This window comes from Salmo salar, chromosome ssa29 (assembly GCF_905237065.1).
Source record: "Salmo salar chromosome ssa29, Ssal_v3.1, whole genome shotgun sequence".
Taxonomy (NCBI): domain Eukaryota; kingdom Metazoa; phylum Chordata; class Actinopteri; order Salmoniformes; family Salmonidae; genus Salmo; species Salmo salar.
In genome coordinates, this window is record NC_059470.1 from 40,882,198 (window position 1) to 40,900,000 (window position 17,803).

The 17,803-nt window shown below is 42.0% G+C and overlaps 1 protein-coding gene across 2 annotated transcripts in view; it reads left to right on the forward strand.

The window, feature by feature from the left end:
* The first annotated feature begins 1,455 nt into the window (after positions 1–1,455).
* Positions 1,456–17,803, forward strand: part of cpb1 (carboxypeptidase B1 (tissue)) — a 17,578-nt gene continuing 1,230 nt past the window's right edge. Inside the window, exons 1-9 of one of the 2 annotated variants that reach the window (NM_001141254.1) lie at positions 1,456–1,524; positions 5,244–5,319; positions 5,744–5,868; positions 9,114–9,216; positions 10,410–10,511; positions 11,762–11,866; positions 13,105–13,215; positions 14,946–15,036; positions 16,951–17,153. In NM_001141254.1, the coding sequence (NP_001134726.1) occupies positions 1,457–1,524; positions 5,244–5,319; positions 5,744–5,868; positions 9,114–9,216; positions 10,410–10,511; positions 11,762–11,866; positions 13,105–13,215; positions 14,946–15,036; positions 16,951–17,153 (984 nt within the window). In that variant the 5' untranslated portion in view covers position 1,456. Of the gene's footprint in view, positions 1,525–5,243; positions 5,320–5,743; positions 5,869–9,113; positions 9,217–9,810; positions 9,830–10,409; positions 10,512–11,761; positions 11,867–13,104; positions 13,216–14,945; positions 15,037–16,950; positions 17,154–17,803 lie in introns of those variants that run through there. The other variant, XM_045710499.1, reaches the window with a different exon arrangement.

A 17,803-nucleotide genomic window follows, 5' to 3' on the forward strand; every position in this document is an offset into this window, starting at 1 on the left:
GCCTAGCGGTTAGAGGAGGCGGGTAGCCTAGCGGTTAGAGGAGGCAGGTAGCCTAGCGGTTAGAGGAGGCAGGTAGCCTAGCGGTTAGAGGAGGAGGCGGGTAGCCTAGCGGTTAGAGGAGGCAGGTAGCCTAGCGGTTAGAGGAGGCAGGTAGCCTAGCGATTAGAGGAGGCAGGTAGCCTAGCGCTTAGAGGAGGCAGGTAGCCTAGCGGTTAGAGGAGGCAGGTAGCCTAGCGGTTAGAGGAGGCAGGAAGCCTAGCGTTTAGAGGAGGCTGGAAGCCTAGAGGTTAGAGGAGGCGGGTAGCCTAGTGGTTAGAGGAGACAGGTAGCCTAGTGGTTAGAGGAGGCCGGTAGCCTAGCGGTTAGAGGAGGCGGGTAGCCTAGCGGTTAGAGGAGGCGGGTAGCCTAGCGGTTAGAGGAGGCGGGTAGCCTAGCGGTTAGAGAGTTGGGCCAGTAACCAAAAGGTTGCTAGATCGAATCCCTGAGAAAACAAGGTAAAAATCTGTCGTTAGGCCGTCATTGTATCTAAGAATTTGTTTTAAAACTGACTTGCGTAGTTAAATAAAGGTTAAATAAATGATAAATATATATATATTCCTGCTTATTCCCTCCTAATTCCTATCATTTTACTGTCAGAATTTTTGGAAAACAGGAATTTCAGGAAAGTTACTGTGCAACTCTAGGGAGAAATGATGATGATGATGATGATATACACTCTGTTTAAATTCTGTATCTGCGGCAGATCAGTTGTCTTGGTGTTATCGAAACATGTTGACATCTTTCAATAGATATGTATCTATTCTGTAAGTGTACAGTATATAAATAAAATGGAACAAGTCTAAATCCTATACATCTCCTTGCGATTTCTGATTGTTGTGCACTTCTTCATCGATAGGGAAAAAGAGAGGTACAGGGTAGTAAGTAACCTACCCAAAAGGTTGCATCATTTCCACATCATCCCTACGCCTCTACACGCTTGTGTCAAAGTAAAAGTCTTAGTGATATACAGGCCTGGTCGTTCTGTATCGTCAAAAATCAACCGTCTGATCTGAACACAGCTCATAGCGATTGTTAAAACGTTTGCTAGATGTTTTTCATAAGTTGTTATATGACTGCATTCCAAGTCACGTGTCAGAACAGACCAATGACCTTGGCTTGTCCATGCTCCGCACCATTCTAGAACAGCCATCAGAAGGATTCCATCACAGCTTGTTAATCATTGAAGACGTTCTCATTGAGAAGCTACTGTATCCCTGGACGAACACCTGCTGCTAACAGGTGGTCAGATAGGCTTCTGGACAGAGAGATAGCACTGGGCCACTCGGCTGAGGATGGGGATTGTGGTGGAGAGAGTTGGGGTGGGTGGAGGCACAGAGGCTTGTGATTGGTGGAGAGGGAGAGGGTCAGGGGGTTATATAAAGGATGGGGATTGTATGAAGACAGCTTTACTGGCAACATGATGAAGATTCTTCTGCTTCTAGGATTTGTGGCAGTGGCCCTGGCTGAGGTGGCGCGTTTCGACGGGTAAAATATCGACCTTTTTATTTTGGTGTTTCAAATCACACCATCTCAGAATATGACATGGAAAATTATACTTAGAAAATTATGAAGATAGACTCTGTACGTTGCAATCTATGCTGCCATGTGGCTTATTGGTGACGAATGGAGACCTCGTGAATGCCCATGTGGACGACTGTATACTGATATGTTCATTAATGTTCCTTGAGATCTATACAATGTGTTCTATAACCCAGTTGGCGCAAAACGTTCTGAGAACCATATGTTTCTTAGAGCTTGGTGAGAGCGTGGTTGTCCTATGGTTATTTTGCATACAACCTTCCCACAACGTTCTGGGAATGGTGCAAAATAGTTTCGGAAACATTCTCAGCGCATTTAAGGAACATAGGAAAAAAAAGATAATTTTTGGGGTATTTCATTCATCATTTTGCTAAAAATAAAACATTTGGTAAATTGAATTTGGTAACACTTTATTTGGATAGTCCATCTGTAGATGCTCTACAGACTATCAGTGACATTTCAACTAACTATCTAATAACCCTAGCTCTAAACCTAACTTTAACCCTTAGCCTAATCCTAAACTTAACCCTTACCTTAACCCTTAGCCTAATCCTAAACTTAACCCTTACCTTAACCCTTAGCCTAATCCTAAACTTAACCCTTACCTTAACCCTTAGCCTAATCCTAAACTTAACCCTTACCTTAACCTTTAGCCTAATCCTTAGCCTAATCCTAAACTTAACCCTTACCTTAACCCTTAGCCTAACCCTAAACTTAACCCTTACCTTAACCCTTAGCCTAACCCTAAACTTAACCCTTAGCCTAATCCTAAACTTATCCCTGAGCCTAATCCTAAACATAACCCTTACCTTAATCCTTATCCTGCACCTCTCTGATTAGGAGGAGTTAAATGCAGAGAAACATTTCAGTTGAATGCATTCAGTTGTGCATCTGACTAGGTATCCCCCCTTTTCCTTTATTCTAAACCTAACCCTAATCGTAACCTTAGCAAGCTCTAGAGCATCTTCACATGAGAAATCCAGACTATCCAAATAAAGTGTGACCTTTTCATTTTAATTTTGGCAACGTTCTCCAACTGGTTTGACATTGGGAACGTTCTGAAATAGTTCCGGGAATGTTTTTCTGTGATAATTTCAGTACTTCAGCATTATGTTTCCTACTGGTGGAACATTGAGAAGAAAAAAACACAAGAGAACTTCAGTAACGTTTCTGTTCTCAGCGTCAAGAAAACTCTCTCTATTCTCTATTTTGTTAAGTGTGTTCAGGTGAGCGCTTATTTCCTTTGAAATGGGGTCTGTTTGTATAGACTAAAATGAACAGCTTTGTATGAGTTAAAAAAACATGGCATACGAGCTCCATCCTGGTTGCGCACTGGACTAACTCTATGGGATAGAGAACAGAAAATGATAGTTTAACATCTCTGATGCCATGTCACAATAAAAATAAATCTGTTTGCAAGATCAATGCTTAAGGAAATTAATTTCCATGTTTCTTATCAGTGCTTGGAGTTAAAAAAAAAAATAAAGTTAACCCAAAATAAGCTAGCAGTGTTATTAATGGTAGGTTTTATTAAAAAAAACTCAAAATATCCTATAATTACATTCTCAGAGCATTAATAAAAAAGAAAAACATGGAAAACTATGAAGGAACTAGAGCAAAATGTTCACTTCTGTTTTACTGGTCCGAAAACATGGCTTCATTACCTCAACCAACGTGAAACCAAAAACATACATTCCCACAACTTCCAAGAACCAAATGTGCTAGCTGGGTTTCTCTTGTCTTGGTTGTGTTCTATAATATGATATAATATAATTAATAATATATAATAATATAATCTTTAATAACAGTGTTTATCTCTTGTCTTGGTTGTCCAGGTGATCTATAATAACAGTGTATATCTCTTGTCTTGGTTGTCCAGGTGATCTATAATAACAGTGTATATCTCTTGTCTTGGTTGTCCAGGTGATCTATAATAACAGTGTATATCTCTTGTCTTGGTTGTCCAGGTGATCTATAATAACAGTGTTTATCTCTTGTCTTGGTTGTCCAGGTGATCTATAATAACAGTGTATATCTCTTGTCTTGGTTGTCCAGGTGATCTATAATAACAGTGCTTATATCTCTTGTCTTGGTTGTCCAGGTGATCTATAATAACAGTGTATATCTCTTGTCTTGGTTGTCCAGGTGATCTATAATAACAGTGTATATCTCTTGTCTTGGTTGTCCAGGTGATCTATAATAACAGTGTATATCTCTTGTCTTGGTTGTCCAGGTGATCTATAATAACAGTGCTTATATCTCTTGTCTTGGTTGTCCAGGTGATCTATAATAACAGTGTATATCTCTTGTCTTGGTTGTCCAGGTGATCTATAATAACAGTGTATATCTCTTGTCTTGGTTGTCCAGGTGATCTATAATAACAGTGTATATCTCTTGTCTTGGTTGTCCAGGTGATCTATAATAACAGTGCTTATATCTCTTGTCTTGGTTGTCCAGGTGATCTATAATAACAGTGTTTATCTCTTGTCTTGGTTGTCCAGGTGATCTATAATAACAGTGCTTATATCTCTTGTCTTGGTTGTCCAGGTGATCTATAATAACAGTGTATATCTCTTGTCTTGGTTGTCCAGGTGATCTATAATAACAGTGTTTATCTCTTGTCTTGGTTGTCCAGGTGATCTATAATAACAGTGTTTATCTCTTGTCTTGGTTGTCCAGGTGATCTATAATATCAGTGCTTATATCTCTTGTCTTGGTTGTCCAGGTGATCTATAATAACAGTGTTTATCTCTTGTCTTGGTTGTCCAGGTGATCTATAATAACAGTGCTTATATCTCTTGTCTTGGTTGTCCAGGTGATCTATAATAACAGTGTATATCTCTTGTCTTGGTTGTCCAGGTGATCTATAATAACAGTGTATATCTCTTGTCTTGGTTGTCCAGGTGATCTATAATAACAGTATATATCTCTTGTCTTGGTTGTCCAGGTGATCTATAATAACAGTGTATATCTCTTGTCTTGGTTGTCCAGGTGATCTATAATAACAGTGCTTATATCTCTTGTCTTGGTTGTCCAGGTGATCTATAATAACAGTGTATATCTCTTGTCTTGGTTGTCCAGGTGATCTATAATAACAGTGTATATCTCTTGTCTTGGTTGTCCAGGTGATCTATAATAACAGTGTATATCTCTTGTCTTGGTTGTCCAGGTGATCTATAATAACAGTGCTTATATCTCTTGTCTTGGTTGTCCAGGTGATCTATAATAACAGTGTTTATCTCTTGTCTTGGTTGTCCAGGTGATCTATAATAACAGTGTTTATCTCTTGTCTTGGTTGTCCAGGTGATCTATAATATCAGTGCTTATATCTCTTGTCTTGGTTGTCCAGGTGATCTATAATAACAGTGTATATCTCTTGTCTTGGTTGTCCAGGTGATCTATAATAACAGTGCTTATATCTCTTGTCTTGGTTGTCCAGGTGATCTATAATAACAGTGCTTATATCTCTTGTCTTGGTTGTCCAGGTGATCTATAATAACAGTGCTTATATCTCTTGTCTTGGTTGTCCAGGTGATCTATAATAACAGTGTATATCTCTTGTCTTGGTTGTCCAGGTGATCTATAATAACAGTGCTTATATCTCTTGTCTTGGTTGTCCAGGTGATCTATAATAACAGTGTATATCTCTTGTCTTGGTTGTCCAGGGAGAAAGTCTTCCGTCTGAAGCCTGTCATTGATGATCATGTTCTCCTTATCAAAGAGCTGGCCAACAGCATGGAGGTACATAAGAAACCCTTTCACTATACTTAGCCGAGCCAAGCCGAGCCGATCCAAGCCAAGCCGAGCTGTACTGGACTGGTCTGGTTACTGGTTACGATGCTGTAAAAGAAAAGAAAACATTTCATTTCAAATCAATTTGGTTCCCAGAGACTTATTTCAGGCCCCCCTAGGTCCCCACACTAGAACCAGAACACTTAGCGTCTCTATGCTGTAAAGGACGTGTTTGAGGATGTACAGTATGTGTTAAAAGGTGTGTCTCCCTCTGTCTGTCTGTCTGTCTGTCTGTCTGTCTGTCTGTCTGTCTGTCTGTCTGTCTGTCTATCTGTCTGTCTGTCTGTCTGTCTGTCTGTCTGTCTGTCTGTCTGTCTGTCTGTCTGTCTGTCTGTCTGTCTGTCTGTCTGTCTGTCTGTCTGTCCCTCTGCAGGTGGACTTCTGGAGTCCTGAGAGTGCTGACCTGGTGACCATCGATATTGATGTGGATCTCCATGTTCCAGCTGCCCACACTGATGTGGTCTATACCATTCTGCAGCAGAGTGGCATGGAGACTGGGTAAGACATATATATATATATATATACTACTACATAAAGATACTACTACATACTACTACATATAGATACTACTACATAAAGATACTACTACATACTACTACATATAGATACTACTACATACTACTACATATAGATACTACTACATAAAGATACTACTACGTACTACTACATACTACTACATATAGATACTACTACATACTACTACATGTACGTACTACTACATACTACTACATATATATACTACTACACACAACTACACAGTGGTGGAAAAAGTATCAAATTGTCATACTGTAGTAAAGGTAAAGATACCTTAATAGAAAATGACTCAAGTAAAAGTCACCCAGTAAAATACCACTTGAGTAAAAGTCTAAAAGTATTTGGTTTTAAATATACTGAAGTATAAAAAGTAAATGTAATTGCTAAAACATACTTAAGTATCAAAAATAAAGGTAAAGGTAAAAGTACAAATAATTTCATATTTCTTATATTAAGCCAATCAGATGGCAGAATTTTCTTGTTTTTTTTAAATGTACGGATAGCCTGGGGTACACTCCAACACTCGTCATTTACAAACGAAGCATGTGTGTTAAATGAGTCCTCCAGATCACAGGCAGTAGGGACGACCAGGGATGTTCTCTGTTTAGTGAGTCCTCCAGATCAGAGGCAGTAGGGATGACCAGGGATGTTCTCTGTTTAGTGAGTCCTCCAGATCAGAGGCAGTAGGGATGACCAGGGATGTTCTCTGTTTAGTGAGTCCTCCAGATCAGGGGCAGTAGGGACGACCAGGGATGTTCTCTGTTTAGTGAGTCCTCCAGATCACAGGCAGTAGGGACGACCAGGGATGTTCTCTTGATAAGTATGTGAATTTAAAAAAATGTCTGTCCTGCTAACCATTCAAAATGTAACAAGTACTTTTGGGTGTCTGGGAAAATGTTTGGAGTAAGAAGTACCTAGTTTTCTTTAGGAATGTAGTGAAGTAAAATTAAAAGTAGCCAAAAATATAAATAGTATATACCCACAAAAACAACTTAGTGGTACTTTAAAGTATTTTTACTTAGGTACATTAAACCACTGCTTCTACATACAGATACTACTACATATAGATACTACTACATACTACTACATATACACTACCGTTCAAAAGTTTGGGGTCACCTCTTCACTGTTGACGTTTAGATTGGTGTTTTGCAAGTATTATTTAATGAAGCTGCAAGTTGAGGACTTGTGAGGCATCTGTTTCTCAAACTAGACACTCTAATGTACTGGTCCTCTTGCTCAGTTGTGCACCGGGGCCTCCCACTCCTCTTTCTATTCTGGTTAGAGCCAGTTTGCGCTGTTCTGTGAAGGGAGTAGTACACAGCGTTGTTTCTGGCCATTTTGAGCCTGTAATCGAACCCACAAATGCTGATGCTCCAGATACTCAACTAGTCTAAAGAAGACCAGTTTTATTGCTTCTTTAAAAATCTGCCGTTTCCAGCTACAATAGTCATTTACAACATTAACAATGTCTACACTGTATTTCTGATCAATTTGATGTTATTTTAAATGGACAAAAAAAAATTGCTTTGCTTTCAAAAACAAGGACATTTCTAAGTGACCCCAAACTTTTGAACGGTAGTGTAGATACTACTACAAATAGATACTACTACAAACAGATACTACTACAAAGAGATACTACTACAAATAGATACTACTACAAATAGATTCTACTACAAACAGATACTACTACAAATAGATACTACTACAAACAGATACTACTACAAACAGATACTACTACAAACAGATACTACTACAAACAGATACTACTACAAATAGATACTACTACAAACAGATACTACTACAAATAGATACTACTACAAACAGATAGTACTACAAATAGATACTACTACAAACAGATACTACTACAAACAGATACTACTACAAATAGATACTACTACATACTACATAGATAATAGATACTACACACTAACATAGTCTATACCCTGCTGCAGTAAAGTGGGATGGAGACTGTAATATAGACATTATACATAGATATTACTGTTATATAGATATTACTGGATACTATACGACTGTATAAAAAAATATAAATACTCTTTCTGCTCAGAAATGTATCATTGGATTTAGGTAAAACGTTGTGTGAAAAAAAATATGAAATTCCCTTACGTTGATGACTTTTTTCAATCAGTTTTCCACTTTGATTCAATGTCATCACATTGAATGTTTTGGTTGAAATGACGTGGAAACAATGCTGACTCAGCCGGTTTTTGCCCCAGTGGGTTACGGAGCGAAAGCTATACAAAAGGAGACTGTTGACTGAAAGTAATCTGACCTTGGCAAGGTCTATGTATCCATGGGACTAGCTGCTAAAGAGACTCAGCAGTTAAGTTCATCAGGAGTTGCCACTGAACATCAGAGACAGTGAAATTAAGACACGTGCTTCCACTGTGGTAAAACGAACCATCAGGCGTCTGTCTACATGCCGGTGTAAAAGGACATGGATTGTCCAACCTGTGGTATAAAAAAATAAGGCAGCATCGAACAAACCTGCAGAAACAAAAAGAGAAAATGTAAAAGACTGCAAAGAAGAAAGAGACATTCCAATGAAAGAAAAATAATAAAACTGGACAGTATATATAATATTATATGTTAATTCATATCTAGTATTACATTTACATTTACATTTATTTACAAATGTAATATCTAGTATGTACACTGACTGTACAAAACATTCAAATTAAGGACACAGCTATGATCCCTTATTGACCTGTTAAATCCACTTCAATCAGTGTAGATGAAGGGGAGGAGACGGGTTAAAGAAGGATTTTAAAGTCTTGAGACATTTGAGACATGGATTGTGTATGAGTGCCATTCAGAGTGTGAACGGGAAAGACAAAATATTGAAGTGCCTTTGAACGGGGTTTGGTAGTAGGTACCAGGCGCACCGGTTTGTGTCAAGAACTGCAACGTTGCTGGGTTTTTCACGCTCAACAGTTTCCTGTATGTATCAAGAATGGTCCACCACCCAAAGGACATCCAGCCAACTTGTCACAACTGTGGGAAGCATTGGAGTCAACATGGGGCCAGTATCCATGTGGAACGCTTTCGACACCTTGTAGAGTCCATTTCCCCGACGAATTGAGGCTTTTCTGAGGACAAAAAAGGGGGTGGAACTCCATATTAGGAAGGTGTTCCTAATGTTTGTTATACTCAGCGTACGTTGATGGGGGAATTGTTTCTGTTCTCAGGGTCCTAATTGAGGATCTGCAGGCTCAGATGGAAGAGCAGCTGGACAACAGAACCCCAGACCCCAGAACCCATAGCTACACCAAGTACAACAGTTGGGACAAAGTAAGATACTATCTCTCTACCCCTATCTCTCGCTCTCTACCCCTATCTCTCTCGCTCTCTACCCTTATCTCTCGCTCTCTACCCCTATCTCTCTCTCTCTACCCCTATCTCTCTCTCTCTCTACCCCTATCTCTCTCTCTCTCTACCCCTATCTCTCTCTCTCTACCCCTATCTCTCTCTCTCTCTACCCCTATCTCTCTCTCTCTACCCCTATCTCTCGCTCTCTACCCTTATCTCTCGCTCTCTCTACCCCTATCTCTCTCTCTCTCTACCCCTATCTCTCGCTCTCTCTCTCTCTGTCAATATATCTTAGTACAACAGTTGGGACAAAGTAAGATACTATCTCTCTACCCCTATCTCTCGCTCTCTACCCCTATCTCTCTCTCTCTACCCCTATCTCTCGCTCTCTCTCTCTCTGTCAATATATCTTAGTACAACAGTTGGGACAAAGTAAGATACTATCTCTCTACCCCTATCTCTCGCTCTCTACCCTTATCTCTCGCTCTCTCTACCCCTATCTCTCGCTCTCTACCCCTATCTCTCTCTCTCTCTACCCCTATCTCTCTCTCTCTCTCTCTCTGTCAATATATCTTAGTACAACAGTTGGGACAAAGTAAGATACTATCTCTCTACCCCTATCTCTCGCTCTCTACCCTTATCTCTCGCTCTCTCTACCCCTATCTCTCTCTCTCTCTACCCCTATCTCTCGCTCTCTCTACCCCTATCTCTCGCTCTCTCTACCCCTATCTCTCTCTCTCTACCCCTATCTCTCGCTCTCTCTACCCCTATCTCTCTCTCTCTACCCCTATCTCTCTCTCTCTCTACCCCTATCTCTCTCTCTCTACCCCTATCTCTCTCTACCCCTATCTCTCGCTCTCTACCCCTATCTCTCGCTCTCTCTACCCCTATCTCTCTCTCTCTCTACCCCTATCTCTCTCTCTACCCCTATCTCTCGCTCTCTACCCCTATCTCTCTCTCTACCCCTATCTCTCTCTCTCTACCCCTATCTCTCTCTCTCTCTACCCCTATCTCTCGCTCTGTCTCTCTCTGTCAATATATCTTAGTACAACAGCTGGAACAAAGTAAGATACTATCTCTCTCGCTACTACTATCTCTCTCTCTTTCTCCTCTCTTTCTCTCTCATCCCGTTCTCTCCCTTCCTCTCTCATCCTTCGATCTATGTGTGTCTTCAGATCCAGGCATGGATCTCCTCCATCTCCTCCTCTAACCCCGACCTGATCAGCCGCCAGGTGATCGGAAACACCTACGAGGGACGTCCCATGAACGTTCTCAAGGTAGTACTCGCTTTATTGTCAACATTTTTTGATACTGTTGTTGAATAGTCTGGACAGTGGTCTATTAAATAGTCTGGACAGTGGTCTATGAAATAGTCTGGACAGTGTGGACAGTGGTCTATGAAATAGTCTGGACAGTGTGGACAGTGGTCTATGAAATAGTCTGGACAGTGGTCTATGAAATAGTCTGGACAGTGGTCTATGAAATAGTCTGGACAGTGGTCTATGAAATAGTCTGGACAGTGGTCTATGAAATAGTCTAGACAGTGGTCTATGAAATAGTCTGGACAGTGGTCTATGAAATAGTCTGGACAGTGGTCTATGAAATAGTCTGGACAGTGGTCTAGGAAATAGTCTGGACAGTGGTCTATGAAATAGTCTGGACAGTGGTCTATGAAATAGTCTGGACAGTAGTCTATGAAATAGTCTGGACAGTGGTCTATGAAATAGTCTGGACAGTGGTCTATGAAATAGTCTGGACAGTAGTCTATGAAATAGTCTGGACAGTGTGGACAGTGGTCTATGAAATAGTCTGGACAGTGGTCTATGAAATAGTCTGGACAGTGGTCTATGAAATAGTCTGGACAGTGGTCTATGAAATAGTCTAGACAGTGGTCTATGAAATAGTCTGGACAGTGGTCTAGGAAATAGTCTGGACAGTGGTCTATGAAATAGTCTGGACAGTAGTCTATGAAATAGTCTGGACAGTGGTCTATGAAATAGTCTGGACAGTGGTCTATGAAATAGTCTGGACAGTGGTCTAGGAAATAGTCTGGACAGTGGTCTATGAAATAGTCTGGACAGTGGTCTATGAAATAGTCTGGACAGTGGTCTAGGAAATAGTCTGGACAGTGGTCTATGAAATAGTCTGGACAGTGGTCTATGAAATAGTCTGGACAGTGGTCTAGGAAATAGTCTGGACAGTGGTCTAGGAAATAGTCTGGACAGTGTGGACAGTGGTCTATGAAATAGTCTGGACAGTGGTCTATGAAATAGTCTGGACAGTGGTCTATGAAATAGTCTGGACAGTGTGGACAGTGGTCTAAGAAATAGTCTGGACAGTAGTCTATGAAATAGTCTGGACAGTGGTCTAGGAAATATTCTAGCTTACTCTGGTTCACATTTTAGATCATTCAGTAGCAGCTCTTATCCAGAGTAACCTCTATTGAACAACATGTAGTCTACTTCAATCTCAACAACAAAAAACGTGTTGAAATAAAAGTTAAATTAGTAAAAATGTATCTCTACAGATCGGTAAGAAGTCCAGCTCCACCAAGCCCTCTATCTTCCTGGACTGTGGTATTCATGCCAGGGAGTGGATCTCTACCGCTTTCTGCCAGTGGTTCGTCAAGGAGGTGAGGCTCGTAGAATGACATGGTATAACTCATTTAATAGGATATCAATGGACCCACCATGACACTTCTATAATTCTATATCATATCATCTATATATGCCCAGCTAGCACATTTGGTTCCTTGGAAGTTGTGGGAATGTATGTTTTCGGTTCGACGAACTGGTTGTTGGAACGAAGCCATACGTTTCCTGAACGTTTTTTAAAAAACGTTCTGAGAACAGAAGTGAAAAATGTTGCTTGTTTTGAGACTGTTTATTTTTTTTAAGGTTGCAGCGAAGTGGTTATGAGAACATTTTACTCTGGTTCATTGACAGTTTTCCCCCCGGGAGTTTTTATTAATGCTCTGCGAACAGACATTTATTGGTTATTTGAACGTTTTTGAATAACTTCCTTAACTTTCACTGAATGTTAGCTTATTTTGTGTTATCTTTAACTCCAAGCTCAGATATAAATTAATTTCCTTCGGCATTAATCATGCAAACATATGTATTTTTATTGTGACATAGCATCAGTGAGATTTAAACCTATAATCTTGTGTTCTCTATCTGTGGAATTAGTCCACTTGACCACCAGGATGGAGCTAGCATGGCATGTTTTTTTTTATACATACAAAGCTGTTCATTTCAGTCTTTTCAAACATACCCCCATGTCAAAGGAAACGGGCTCTATGAACATCAGATGTGGCCAATTAGTGGGCTTGGCAACACACCTGAACACACTTAACCGGATAAAGGGTAAAGAGAGTTTTATTGATGTTGAGAACGGAATGTATATGTTTTTAAATAACATTCTTAGAATGTTATCTGAACGTTACTAAAGTTCACTTGTGTTTTAAAAAAAAATTAAAAATTATGGAAAGTTTTCTTAACGTTCTCGGCACAATTTGAGAACATGACATGCCAAGTTCCTTAAAATGTGCTGAGAATGTTCCAAAACTAAGCAACTATCCTTCACCATCCCCAGAACGTTGTGGGAAGGTTGTACGCAAAATAACCATAGGACAACCACACTCTCACCAATCTCTAAGAAAAATATTATTCTCAGAACGTTATGTACTAGCTGGGTGTATTATCCTCTTACTCCATCGAAACAGTTCAGAGCTCAAATTCATAACACTCTCCCTCTCCCACTTCCTCTCTCCCTCTCCTTCTCTTCCTCCTCCTCTCTCCCTCTTCCTCTCTCCCTCTCCTTCTCTTCCTCCTCCTCTCTCCCTCTCCTTCTCTTCCTCCTCCTTCCCAGGCTCTGTCCACCTACGGCAGTGACTCTGAGATGACCAGCCTGCTAAACCAGATGGATGTCTATGTTCTGCCCGTCTTCAACATCGACGGATACGACTTCACCCACAAAAGCGTACGTTTTCCTTTAGCTGTTAGCCAATTAGCAGTTAGCCGTTAGCTATTAGCCAGTTAGCTGTTAGCCAGTTAGCTGTTAGCCAGTTAGCTGCTAGCCATTAGCAAGTTAGCCGTTAGCTGTTAGCCAGTTAGCAGTTAGCCATTAGCTGTTAGCCAAAAGTACACTAATTGCTGTTATACTGCATTACCTGATTATTGACACTGCCTGATTTCTGATGGCAAAGATGTGGTGTTTAACTACTCATTATACAGTACGTGATCAAATAAAATAAAATAATATTAGTCACATGCGCTGAATACAACAGGTGTAGTAGACCTCACACTGAAATGCTGAATACAACAGGTGTAGACCTCACACTGAAATGCTGAATACAACAGGTGTAGTAGACCTCACAGTGAAATGCTGAATACAACAGGTGTAGTAGACCTCACAGTGAAATGCTGAATACAACAGGTGTGGTAGACCTCACAGTGAAATGCTGAATACAACAGGTGTAGTAGACCTCACACTGAAATGCTGAATACAACAGGTGTAGTAGACCTCACAGTGAAATGCTGAATACAACAGGTGTAGTAGACCTCACAGTGAAATGCTGAATACAACAGGTGTAGTAGACCTCACAGTGAAATGCTGAATACAACAGGTGTGGTAGACCTCACAGTGAAATGCTGAATACAACAGGTGTAGTAGACCTCACACTGAAATGCTGAATACAACAGGTGTAGTAGACCTCACAGTGAAATGCTGAATACAACAGGTGTAGTAGACCTCACAGTGAAATGCTGAATACAACAGGTGTGGTAGACCTCACAGTGAAATGCTGAATACAACAGGTGTAGTAGACCTCACTGTGAAATGCTGAATACAACAGGTGTAGTAGACCTCACAGTGAAATGCTGAATACAACAGGTGTAGTAGACCTCACAGTGAAATGCTGAATACAACAGGTGTGGTATACCTCACAGTGAAATGCTGAATACAACAGGTGTAGTAGACCTCACAGTGAAATGCTGAATACAACAGGTGTAGTAAACCTTACAGTGAAATGCTGAATACAACAGGTGTGGTAGACCTCACAGTGAAATGCTGAATACAACAGGTGTAGTAGACCTCACAGTGAAATGCTGAATACAACAGGTGTAGTAGACCTCACAGTGAAATGCTGAATACAACAGGTGTAGTAGACCTCACAGTGACATGCTGAATACAACAGGTGTGGTAGACCTCACAGTGAAATGCTGAATACAACAGGTGTAGTAGACCTCACAGTGAAATGCTGAATACAACAGGTGTAGTAGACCTCACAGTGAAATGCTGAATACAACAGGTGTGGTAGACCTCACAGTGAAATGCTGAATACAACAGGTGTAGTAGACCTCACAGTGAAATGCTTACTTACGAGCCCCTAACCGACAGTTCAGTTTCAAAAATCACGTAATGCAGTATCACAGCAATTCGTGTACTTATCACTATACAGGGACACGCTTAGAACTACACGCTTCAAAGCTACAAGAGAACACAGACAGACAGACAGACAGACAGACAGACAGACAGACAGACAGACAGACAGACAGACAGACAGACAGACAGACAGACAGACAGACAGACAGACAGACAGACAGACAGACAGACAGACAGACAGACTGACTGACTGACTGACTGACTGACTGACTGACTGACTGACCGACCGACCGACCGACTGATTGATGTGTGTTTTGGACCTGCAGAACAGGATGTGGAGAAAGACTCGCTCCAGGATGTCTAGTACCAGTTGCATCGGTGCTGATCCCAACAGAAACTGGAACGCTGGATGGTGCAGTGAGTACAGTCATATATACAGTATAGAGGTGTATTTCTATAGAGATACAGTATAGAGGTGTAGTTCTACAGTATAGAGTGTATTTCTATAGAGATACAGTATAGAGTGTATTTCTATAGAGATACAGTATAGAGGTGTATTTCTATAGAGATGCAGTATAGAGATGTATTTCTACAGTATAGAGGTGTATTTCTATAGAGATACAGTATAGAGGTGTATTTCTATAGAGATGCAGTATAGAGATGTATTTCTACAGTATAGAGTGTATTTCTATAGAGATACAGTATAGAGATGTATTTCTACAGTATAGAGTGTATTTCTATAGAGATACAGTATAGAGGTGTATTTCTATAGAGATGCAGTATAGAGGTGTATTTCTACAGTATAGAGTGTATTTCTATAGAGATACAGTATAGAGTATATTTCTATAGAGATACAGTATAGAGGTGTATTTCTATAGAGATACAGTATAGAGGTGTATTTCTACAGTATAGAGTGTATTTCTATAGAGATACAGTATAGAGTGTATTTCTATAGAGATGCAGTATAGATTACCAAAGCATTAATAGACGTTTTATTTAAATCTATGTTCAACTCTGTAGGAGAGAGACATCTTTAGAGGCATAACATTCATCCAATATAACCTTTCACCCTAACCTCTGTCCCCTGTCCTCTTTCCTCTCACCCTCTCCTCTCTCCTTTCACCCTAACCCCTCTCCTTTCACCCTAACCCCTCTCCTTTCACCCTAACCCCTCTCCTTTCACCCTAACCCCTCTCCTTTCACCCTAACCCCTCTCCTTTCACCCTAACCCATGTCCTCTCTCCTCTCACCCTAACCCATGTCCTCTCTCCTCTCACCCTAACCCCTGTCCTCTCACCCTAACCCCTCTCCTCTCTCCTTTCACCCTCTCCTCTCTCCTTTCACCCTAACCCCTGTCCTCTCACCCTAACCCCTCTCCTCTCTCCTTTCACCCTCTCCTCTCTCCTTTCACCCTAACCCCTGTCCTTTCTCCCTAACCTCTGTCCCCTCTCCTCTCTCCTTTCACCCTAACCCCTGTCCTTTCTCCCTAACCTCTGTCCCCTCTCCTCTCTCCTTTCACCCTAACCCCTGTCCTCTCACCCTAACCCCTCTCCTCTCTCCTTTCACCCTCTCCTCTCTCCTTTCACCCTAACCCCTCTCCTTTCACCCTAACCCCTGTCTTTTCACCCTAACCTCTGTCCCCTCTCCTCTTTCCTCTCACCCTCTCCTCTCTCCTTTCACCCTAACCCCTCTCCTTTCACCCTAACCCCTGTCCTTTCACCCTAACCCCTCTCCTTTCACCCTAACCCCTCTCCTTTCACCCTAACCCCTCTCCTTTCACCCTAACCCATGTCCTCTCTCCTCTCACCCTAACCCCTGTCCTCTCACCCTAACCCCTCTCCTCTCTCCTTTCACCCTAACCCCTCTCCTTTCACCCTAACCCCTCTCCTTTCACCCTAACCCCTCTCCTTTCACCCTAACCCCTGTCCTTTCTCCCTAACCTCTGTCCCCTCTCCTCTCTCCTTTCACCCTCTCCTCTCTCCTTTCACCCTAACCCCTCTCCTTTCACCCTAACCCCTGTCTTTTCACCCTAACCTCTGTCCCCTCTCCTCTTTCCTCTCACCCTCTCCTCTCTCCTTTCACCCTCTTCTCTCTCCTTTCACCCTAACCCCTGTCCTTTCTCCCTAACCTCTGTCCCCTCTCCTCTCTCCTTTCACCCTAACCCCTGTCCTCTCACCCTAACCCCTCTCCTCTCTCCTCTCACCCTAACCCCTGTCCTCTCACCCTAACCCCTCTCCTCTCTCCTCTCACCCTAACCCCTGTCCTCTCACCCTAACCCCTCTCCTCTCTCCTCTCACCCTAACCCATGTCCTCTCTCCTCTCTCCTCTCAGCCGCTGGGGCCTCCTCCAACCCCTGCAGCGACACATTCTGTGGCTCCTCACCCGAATCTGAGATCGAGGTGAAGAACGTTGCTGACTTTATCCGTAGGAACAAGTCCTCCATCAAGGCCTACCTCACCATCCACTCCTACTCTCAGCTGCTGCTCTTCCCCTACTCCTACACGTTTCAGCTGGCCGAGCACCACAGCGAGCTGGTCAGTACCTAACCCCTAACCCTGACCCTAACCCCTAAACCTGACCCTGACCCTGACCCTAACCCTGACCCTGACCCTGACCCTGACCCCTAACCCTGACCCTAACCCCTAAACCTGACCCTTACCCCTAAACCTGACCTTACCCCTAAACCTGACCTTAACCCCTAAACCTGACCCTAAACCTGACCCTAAACCTGACCCTTACCCCTAAACCTGACCTTAACCCCTAAACCTGACCCTAACCCCTGACCCTAAACCTGACCCTAAACCTGACCCTTACCCCTAAACCTGACCTTAACCCCTAAACCTGACCCTAACCCCTGACCCTAAACCTGACCCTAAACCTGACCCTAAACCTGACCCTAACCCCTAAACCTGACCCTAACCCCTAAACCTGACCCTAACCCCTAACCCTAACCCCTAACCCTGACCCTAAACCTGACCCTAACCCTGACCCTAACCCCTAACCCTGACCCTAACCCTGACCCTAACCCATAATCCCTGACCCATAATCCCTGACCCTAACCCATAACCCCTAACCCTGACCCTAGCCCATAATCCCTGACCCTAACCCCTAAACCTGACCTTAGCCCATAATCCCTGACCCTGACCCTAACCCATAACCCCTAACACCTGAAGATGAGTGGCTT